Raw genomic sequence first — 9,331 nt, 5'->3', positions numbered from 1 at the left:
CGTTTGTCAATTTAGATAATCTGATTAATCTTCATCGGCCCTTGATTGATAGATATTAACTGGCGTGGTGCAGTCGCATAACAGTGAAAGTTAATGGGAGGTGATTCCTAATAATGTGGCCTACAAGGGAGCATATTATAACAGTGGGATAAATAGAATTCGGCGTCCAAGTAACAGAACGCCTTTGTGTGAGACTCCCTATGACGGTAACTCTAGTATTTATTGAGCATTCCATGCTGTTACACTGACAAAACTGCGGGAAACGATTGCTGAGTAAAATATGCACTGTAAACAGCTGCCTTAGTGCGGTTTCCGTTTAATGCCAATTAATGGCTCAGTCTCGTGTAAAAGCAATTCTATAGGTCAATGGTGTCAAATGCCAGGCCTAAGCATCTCATGAATAGCGAAGCTGACAGGAGACAAGTCCACGTTGCTCAGAGGCAATTCAAAAGTCATTACATAACTTTAACCAGGAGCTGTCTCTGTGCTGTGGATGAAACTCTAAATGCCTGGACTGGAAAATCCTCAAATAAAATTAATTGCTATGGGGTAGAAAGTCGACAGCACTGTTTTGGCGGACACTTTTTTCTCCAGAATCTTGTAAGGAGGGGGTGAGGCGCAAGGGGAGCGTAGAAATCGGGGTCCATTAGTTGGCTAGAAACCCCTGGGTCAAGATGGGGCTTTTTAAGGCAGGCCGTTTAATTTACAGCTACTTTTAAAAGGGACTGTGGTACACTATCCCTGATAATTAGGAAAGATTATTCATATCTAGCTAAAGACGGCCAGGCTGCCAACTTACAGGCGGTTACAACTTCTTTAAGGCAGCCTTAGTGGGGATTGGATCTTAACAGACAAGGGTTGATTGGCTTCGGGATGAGAGGAAATAATTTGACGTTAAACTGGGTGGAAACTCGGACTACCGGGAAACATTCCTCCGGTAAGATATATATCTAAGTTTGACATTCAGGTTAAAGTTCGCTGAACTTGCGAGCAGGCAGGCTGCATAACTGCTTTGATGGGCCAGTTTGGGTGATTAATTCTTTCTCTCTGAGATAGCTAACTAATTTTTATTATTAAAGAAAGTCATGAAAGCAGTTGCCTAACTTAATTTATGGGGATATGTGGCTCGGGGCTTCGAATAGAGGGCTGCTGACTCTCTGGTTCAGCCTGGCTACAGTTGCTGGAAAGGGGGAACCTTTAGGGTTGTTCTTATTTTCTTCTATAGTGCCTGGAAGGAGTGAATAGGGCTCCTCTGGCGTAGGAGGGCCTTTTCTATAGGTTTTTAGAAGATGTATCTTGGGCCAAAACTTTGAGTGATTTCGGATAATTTGTGGCAAGAGGCGCCATTTCGCTTTCCGATTTTTCTAGGCTTTGGGTTGCTTTAATTTGGGGCGGGGGTTTGGTTTCGGGTTGGTACCACGGGGCTGCTAGGTTTCCTATGTTTAATAATCTGTTTTATAAGGAGCGCATAGGCTTCGCTAATGCTTCGTTTCGTTTAGTGAGCCCTGCAGCACATTAACAAGGATATCGAATTTCTGGGGAGGGCAGTAAATTAATATAAGACTCTGTTAAATTCAGACATTGGCAGTTGCAATTGAACACTGAGGGAATCTTCCTCCTTACAATTTAGCTACAGCACTGGTCAGTATAGACATTTGCTGCTAGCGACGTTCCCCTATAATGGGCTTATAAAGCTTAATAGTCATTGAATCTCAAAATTTATTAAATAATGTCAGCATAGGGAGAGGATTATGGGTGGGAAGACTATTAAATGGGTTCGAACTCATCCAACTGATATGGAGTAGAACGAGGGTCGGAAAGGGGAGTGTGCCATTAAAACAATGGAGGCTTTGGTTTATGTACACTCTGGACAGAAGGCCAATTGGAGTCTATTAACTGGAGATAAATGCATTTACTTAAGGCCCTGCTCATTTTCGAACAGTCCATGGTTTGCAATATTAAAATCACCTACACATATTACTCTTGGTAGTTCTGAGTTTGTAAGGACGGCTAAAGCTTGGATAAAACCTTGTCAAAAGGTGTTTTGGGGGCCAAGAGTTATTTATTGCTTATTAATCATTTTTTATTCAGCTGTAAAACCTGGACAGACACATTCTTAATAGTTCGTACTTTGAGTACAGTAAGTTAAACATACACTTAATTTTCCGGAAAAACCAGCTCACTCACAACGCTAAACTCAAAAATCAATTGTTGGAATCAAGGCTTACTTGCTTTTGGAGTTGATGGATACAGTATTAATTGGGAGTTTGGTTTCCATTCTGGCTCATTTTTTTGACAGCAGACTTTATGCATGGATTATAAATCGATTATTAGGACGGTTCTAATTGATCGCCCCAGAGTTGTGTCAAGATTGATGTTGCGGTCATCACATAAAGAAAAATAGGAAAATAATCTGGCTCATGATTTGTATTTAAAAAAAAAAAAGTGGGTGTTAACCCTTTGGCGAATGGCAGGCGAGACTTACAACGATCACGGAGTCACCATCTAGCATCAGTCATTATCAGGTTATTGAAAGTTATTTAGATTTTAAATATTTTAAAATACGCAGAAACAAACACAATCTATCCGTATCCCCATGGAAATTACATCCCTTTTTCCCTTGGGCAATCGGGCCACCTCCACTGATTTCGATAAAAATTCAGAGCGCAACGATTCGATCGTTAAACACGATTTGTCTATGGCGGTTGATTTTTAAAAGTATATATCAGCATCTGGAGTGGTTCGGCTACCTCAGGAGTTTTTGCAACTTCACTTCCTACTTACTTTTGTGGATATTCTCTTTTCTTTCTTTTTTAAATTTTTTTTAAATCTTTATGGCCTTTGATTTAATAGGGGGAACGCTGGGGACAGACAGGGAAAGGGGGCAGGAGCAGGGGCAGACAAATGCCAGAGCAAAAGGGCTGCAGGCGATTTCGAACCTGATTACTCCTCTAACATTTCTTTCATGCATTAAAGAAAAGCGCTCTTATCATCATAAGAACAAGACAAACACAAAAACCCTGTTACTGGTGGTAATAAAGAGCATACTCCCGGAGACACTGCCTGCTCAATTGTCCTCTGCGCCATCAGAACGGGTCGCTTACCCCTAAACTCGAGTGGGGCGAGAAAGTGTTGCCGCAGATTGGTTGTATTTCCGAAGTATTTAATTTTACGTTCTACACACCTCCTACACACATGGTATGTCCATCTTCCCATCGACCTCATAGAACCCAAAATGCTGCCATATCGCAGCTTTTAAAGAAGCTGGTGCAGGCCGTATAGGTTTGTCACTCGCAGCCATTTTGTCGCCACTAAACTTTGGATGTAAACAACTCGCATGTGTTTTCGGATTATTAACTTATCTGCATCGAGACGGAATTGTTCTAGAGAGAATCGCGATGCATCGAAGAATCGATTATTTTTCCCAGCCCTAGTAGCCTGGTACTGGTTACTGGTTTGACGGGAACATGCCCAAAGCCAAAGACTGACCTGCATCTTGGGACAGGGGGGTGAGCAGAGGGGGACCAACTTCTGGTTCAGGCTCATCAGGCTCCTCTTCCTTCTCCTCAGCCTCTCCTTCCTCATTAGAGTCATCTCCTGGTTTCACAGACAGGTTCACCCAAGTACAACGGCCCTAAAACAGTCCGTATTTACACATTAAATAAACATATATACATCAGCTGAGAAAACTGTCAACTGTGATCAGACTACCTGCTGCAGAATGTGCTGAACATGATGCACCCAGGTGGACAAGGACTCAGCCATCTCAGCAACTGGAACACCCTCAAAGTCAGGATTTACTTCGTAGCTGTCCCGAGAGGCCTCGTCTTCCTCATCACCTTCTTCCTCCTCCCCAGCCTGGAAATAGCCCTGGGGGCTGACCTGTGTCCCAGCAGAGATCCGAGCGATCTTCGCTCTCAGATAGTTAGCTTCATTCCCAGGGAAAGGAGGGTAGCTCACAACTGGGCTGTCCAGCCTCCCAGTGAAGAACTTCCGAATCCTGCGAGCAGCAGTAATCTGTGCAGGACTGACTGAAGGGAGCTTTACCCAGGGAAGACCAGGCTCTTTGCATACATAGTAAAGAAACTTGTTAGCACCTGTTCCTATGGCTTCCTTTGGCACCTCTGGTAGGGGCTTATAGGTCGACTGAGGAAGTGAATCCATCTGAAAACAAAGACCAGAAAAACTACTCCCAGATTATTTATTATACTTTACCTTGAAAAGATTACAATCTTTTTTTCATTTTCAAAAAATTTATTTATCATGTGTCCTTGTTTTCATGATCAAGAGGTTTAGTTAAGATATGTTCACAGTTCATGCACATTTTAATAATAACAACTTAGCTTAAATATATGGGAACAACTATATTGTAGGGCAGAGTGATATAGATGTGCTATTTCCAGATGATTTATGTGGTTGTGATGTCTTTCTTATATTTAAAGGTCCAGTTCATTTAGGAGGATCAATTGTCAGAATGGAATATAATTAGCGTATAATTGCCTGAAAATAAGAATCGTTTTTGTTACACACAGGTCCTGTGTACATGCAATATATGCAATATATACAACTGTGTACTGAGAACACTCCAGCCTGGTATTATGAACACTGTAGTTTATGAGAATGGCAATGGTAGTCGATAGTACAACCTTATTATTCTCTGTGGTTCTTCTCTCTATGTTCCCCTGTAGACCACAATAACTTGAATATTTACCTGAAAAAGAGGTAGATTACGTTGACTTATTTCTGACTTATTATGCAAACCTCAGTTTTGCTTTGTAGTATGATCAAATATACATAAAACAGGAACATACGATCCAAATAAAGGCCTGGTTCTCTCTAGCATGGCTAATTCTCAAATGCAAATTAGTCTGGAACTCCTCAGTTTTACGATGTCCAGGGGATATCAACAGGCGTAAACCAAAATGCCTCTGGACTCACGGGGCAGTGAAACAGGAAAAAACTGGTGACCTGGTCACAAACTTAAATTACAGCTATACAGCACACTAAAATATGAAAACATTTGAGGAAAGAAATCGGCAATGCAGTAACAGAATGTTGCTTTATATTTAATCAGCACTGCCTAGCTTTTACAGTTTGAGTTTCGAAAGTCTGTCTTGCCCTGGACGGACCTGCAAACTGGACGCAATTGGACACACCTACAATCAATCGAAGCAGCAAATCGTGACTTTTCAAATCTGGACTGGTGACACTCGGCTGTCAATCATTGTATAAAGCCCACCCCATATTAAATAAATGGTCGTCATTGGTCCGATTGGATCCATGGTGGAAATCAGTTGGAATGGAAAGGTGGTCAGATGCAAGGTTCTTTCTGCAGCTCAGGCAAATAAAGACCCCCGCCATAATTGGAGAATGAATGCAGATTATCTGGTATAATGATTGAGTACTTTCCACTTCCTCACCTCATTCTCAGTTTCAGCCTCTCTCTCCTCTTCCTCAGCATCTTCCTCAGCGCTCTGCTCTTCCTCTTCCTCCCCCTCTCTGTACTCAGCTTCAGCAACGATATAGCTGCTCTCTGTTCCCAGAATCTTGCCCCACAGCCGGCAGCGTGGTAGCGCCTGAGACTCAACAAGCTGCTTAAGTGCAAGGAAAACCCTCTGCATCTCCTCTCTGCCCAGACCCACTCCAGCCTGCTCCAGATAGAAGCCAATCTCACTCACATTGGGAAGAGGTGTTTCCACCTGATGAAGACATTATGCAAATTCAGCTCAACATACTATATAGGAAATACCCATACTTTTATTCACACATTTTCAGGTCAAAAGACATGTATTTCCCCATTAATAAAAATAGTTATTCTTTTCAAGGTTGTTAAAAATGATAATGACACTTCATGTGAAGAATATTAATCACCTTGGGGAAATACATTTTTTGTTGTTATTTTTTGCAGCAAAGCAGGGCCAAACATAAAAGTCTGTCCCTGAGTGAGTGAGAAAGTTAAAAGGAATAAATAGGCACAAAGATCCTTAGGACGCTTTCACAATGAGGCGCAGACACAGCTTTTAAGTTGTATTTATGGGCCTCTAGAGATGGCGTGTTAGCCACAAGCACGCACAGAGACATTTTTATTCTGCTTGCAATAGAATATTGAAGCAAATTTACATTACCTGTTTTTGAAGCATTTAAAAATGACTGGAAGTTATGTGCTATTTATTTGCTTGAACCTATGTCATGTTCTACAGATGCCTGTTTGACATTTTGTATTCAACAAAGTGACAAAAAAAAACAGGCAATCGACAACCTTCTGGTTCTCCAGCTAAGTTCCAATGGACTGAGATACTGCCGCCCCAAACAGTCAATGAAATGCTGTTCAGATAATGTAACCTGACTCACTCTTACTTTTCCATCAAATGTTACACAGATAAACCAAAATGCCTTTGTGCCCTCTCTCCTACAAATGAAAACAGTGTAGGTGTATAGTACCAATTCTTCCTCCTGCTCAGCCTCCTCTGGCCGGGTGAACAGCAGGCGCTGCTGCTCAGCCAGGAGCTCAGCAGCTGTGGTGTGTGGAAGGTCTTGCAGGGTGCTCTGCTTGTCTTCAAATAAACCCCGCTTCACATCACAGCTCATGTCCTCAATCACATCCACCGCATTCTGTGGGTGCTCATCCATCACCTTTATCAGCAGCCGGGTGAGGTGGTCATAGCTGGAACATTACAGAACAACATTTTAGGGAATGTCAAACCAGAAATGTTATTCATACATTAAGCACATGCGTATAATTCAAATTTCCCACAGTACAGAACACAGGTGTTTTCCTTAAAAAGTGGGTTTCACGGTTATCATTATTGTATTATGCCTGCATATTGATAGTAACATATATACAGCTTTAATTAAACTATTTAGGAGTAATAAAATGTCCACACTAATCAAGGTGTCCAGTGTCAGTAATAGTATACAGGTTGTCACCACAAACAATTGGCAAGCACGAAGGACAAGAAAATACATTGTCATTTGTAGAATAAAAAGTTAAATAATATAGGCAGAGAATTTTATAAAAAAGTTCCCTAAATGCGCAATAATCTGCTCAAAATGAATATACTAATTACTAATCGAATTACTTGTGTTACATAGAGTTCGCTATTTGGGTTCATTGTACAGTTTTGAAGAGAATATTAAATATCCATTAAATGTCACTTTACTACAGTTTACTAACGTTAAATGATACAAAATGGTTCTATAAGTATTTATTTGTATTAACAGCTCTTAACGCTAATCTTGTGTTTTGAGGTTGAGAATGGGTAACTGTCGTTCAGTACATAAAGTGTTTTAACATCCAAGAGAGCTAACTCGACACTGTAGCCCTGAGCTAGCATCATTGTGTCATCCATTGTACTTACAGGTTAATGTTGCCCTGCGTGTTGTTTTTCAACATGAAAGCCTTGAACGAGGCTGCTGTCTGAAGTCTCTGCTGGCTTCTGTCTGGGTTTCCATCCGCAGGGTCCATCATTCCTCTCTTCTGTTATTTCCTTTTCCGAATTTTATCAGTCAGTTTGGGATAAGACGGTAGCTACAAAACGTTCAAAACTTGTAGTTAGCTAGCATTTAAAATATTACTCGTGTTACGGGCAAACCGTGGTAGAGTAACGTTAGATTAAAACTTCACCGGTTGCCTAGGTTACTGTAACAGATCGGTTGCTAGGCTCGCGAGAGTACAACGAGCCCCCTAGAGGAAAGGTAAAGAAAATACGACAACACCATTCTCTGACAACACAAATACATGACTGTTATTATTTTTAACAGCAATACTTTGACAAACTACAGTTAAATACATTGCTTCCATGTTCCTATTCTTCCAAAAGATATTCTCTCATTTGGTATTTTGATAATGGTGGTGGAGAACACATGGCTCCAAATACTGTAGAAAAGGTAGAAAAAGCATAAGATGGGAAGTCTTCAAATAAAAAAATCTTTACCACATTATTGTGGAGAACTATAAATTTATATGATGACAGACAACATAAATGTATAGAGCAGTTTTAATTTTACACAATACAGTACACACCTGGCTGTAAATGATAAAATAGATGAAGAAACACATTAAAATGGTTTTCTGCAGTCATCTAGTCAAACTAGCACTAGTACTCGACGTACTACAATTTCTCTGTTAATCTGTAGCAGATTACAGTTTGGAATGAACTTTCCCTACAATGAGAGCTGTGTGCTTCCCAAAATATTGTATTGTATTTAGTTTGTATTGTAATTAGTTAGAGCAGATGAACATCAGGCCTACTAAACTGTAGTGCAGCCTGGATCAGAACCAATGCTTAAATTTAGAATCAGTATAGTAAGTGAACATAGAAATAATTCTGCAGAGGAAAGTTGAAACCATCACATTGGTCAGTAGGGCCTACAACTTCCAAACGAAAGCTGACCAGACCGCGTTAGCAAAGTGGAGGTGCTGTAGTTTTATCTATACTCTAAATGATAGCAGAACAGAAGTATGTGGCCTGGACAAAAATATGAAAATACACTTCCAGGTAAATTGTGAAATCAGCCCTGAGTTACTGCATGCTCCACAAACAAAGATTTGATGTACAGTTAGTTACTTTCTGTTGTCATTGGCTGTAGGGAGGAAAAAGCAAATAATGAATGCAGTGGTGTCATGGAGGGGGGGGGAAGAATACAAAAGGACACACCCACACAGCCCAAACCTAAGAGCTCACTGCAGCTCACAAACGCTTGTCTGGTTTGTTCAAGCTTTAACAGTTTAATTTTTGATTTTATGTGCTGAATATAAACTTTAAAGCTCCATCCCGGAGTCCCAGCTGTGTCTGCTGTATACGGTAATACAATAGTACAGGGAGTAGAAAGAGATCTGAGTGAAAGCTACTTCGGTTGACTTTTAACCCTGTAACCTGACTAGTCCATCTGCATATTGGAACTGTTCACTGTTTTCATACTCCAGCATATCCAGAGCAACCTCACAACTCTCCTTGACAACACGTTCCCTGTCTCCACGGTAATGTTGCAGCACAGCCAGACACTCCTCTTTGCCGATGGACCCGAGAGCCTCTGCCGCTTCATGTCGGACCATGGGATTCTCGCCTGAACGTTCCAGAGCTGCGCACAAAGCTGGGACCGCTGCCGGGTGCTGCATCTGACCCAGGACGTAGCCAATCTCATGACGGAACAGAGCACTTGAGCACTGTAGGCCTGGAGACAAAGAGATTAAAGGTTTATGCTGTGTTCACACCCTGCTCTTATCATTACAGGGCTGCTTCCCAAAAACTGTACTTTACACTTTTAGGGGTTTCACAAATAAGAGTTAATGCCCTTAAAGTGCCTACACTTTCATTTTGTGTTGATTCTG

General features: G+C 41.2%; 2 protein-coding genes across 2 annotated transcripts in view; both read right to left on the bottom strand.

Annotated features, from left to right (window-relative positions):
• The window catches only part of dohh (deoxyhypusine hydroxylase/monooxygenase), a gene marked incomplete at its 5' end in the record, with an annotated part of 13,399 nt that extends 4,224 nt beyond the window's left edge, over nt 1-9,175 (bottom strand). Inside the window, 1 exon segment of the mRNA XM_035675766.1 lies at nt 9,032-9,175. Coding sequence (XP_035531659.1) covers nt 9,032-9,175 — 144 coding nt within the window.
• On the bottom strand, nt 3,434-8,773 carry rsph4a (radial spoke head component 4A). Its single transcript, XM_035675506.1, has 5 exons — nt 7,359-8,773; nt 6,442-6,664; nt 5,421-5,699; nt 3,712-4,164; nt 3,434-3,634 (listed from the first exon to the last, which is right to left on the bottom strand). The coding sequence occupies exons 1-5, from the start codon at nt 7,466-7,468 to the stop codon at nt 3,449-3,451; spliced, it is 1,251 nt and encodes a 416-aa protein (XP_035531399.1). The 5' UTR covers nt 7,469-8,773; the 3' UTR covers nt 3,434-3,448.
• Nucleotides 9,176-9,331: the final 156 nt, after the last annotated feature.

The sequence above is a fragment of the Morone saxatilis genome, unplaced genomic scaffold, assembly GCF_004916995.1.
Source record: "Morone saxatilis isolate NCDOM2014 unplaced genomic scaffold, NCSU_SB_2.0 Contig4, whole genome shotgun sequence".
Lineage (NCBI taxonomy): Eukaryota > Metazoa > Chordata > Actinopteri > Moronidae > Morone > Morone saxatilis.
The sequence above is the reverse complement of the archived record's forward strand: the minus strand, read 5'-3'. Positions and strand labels throughout refer to the sequence as shown.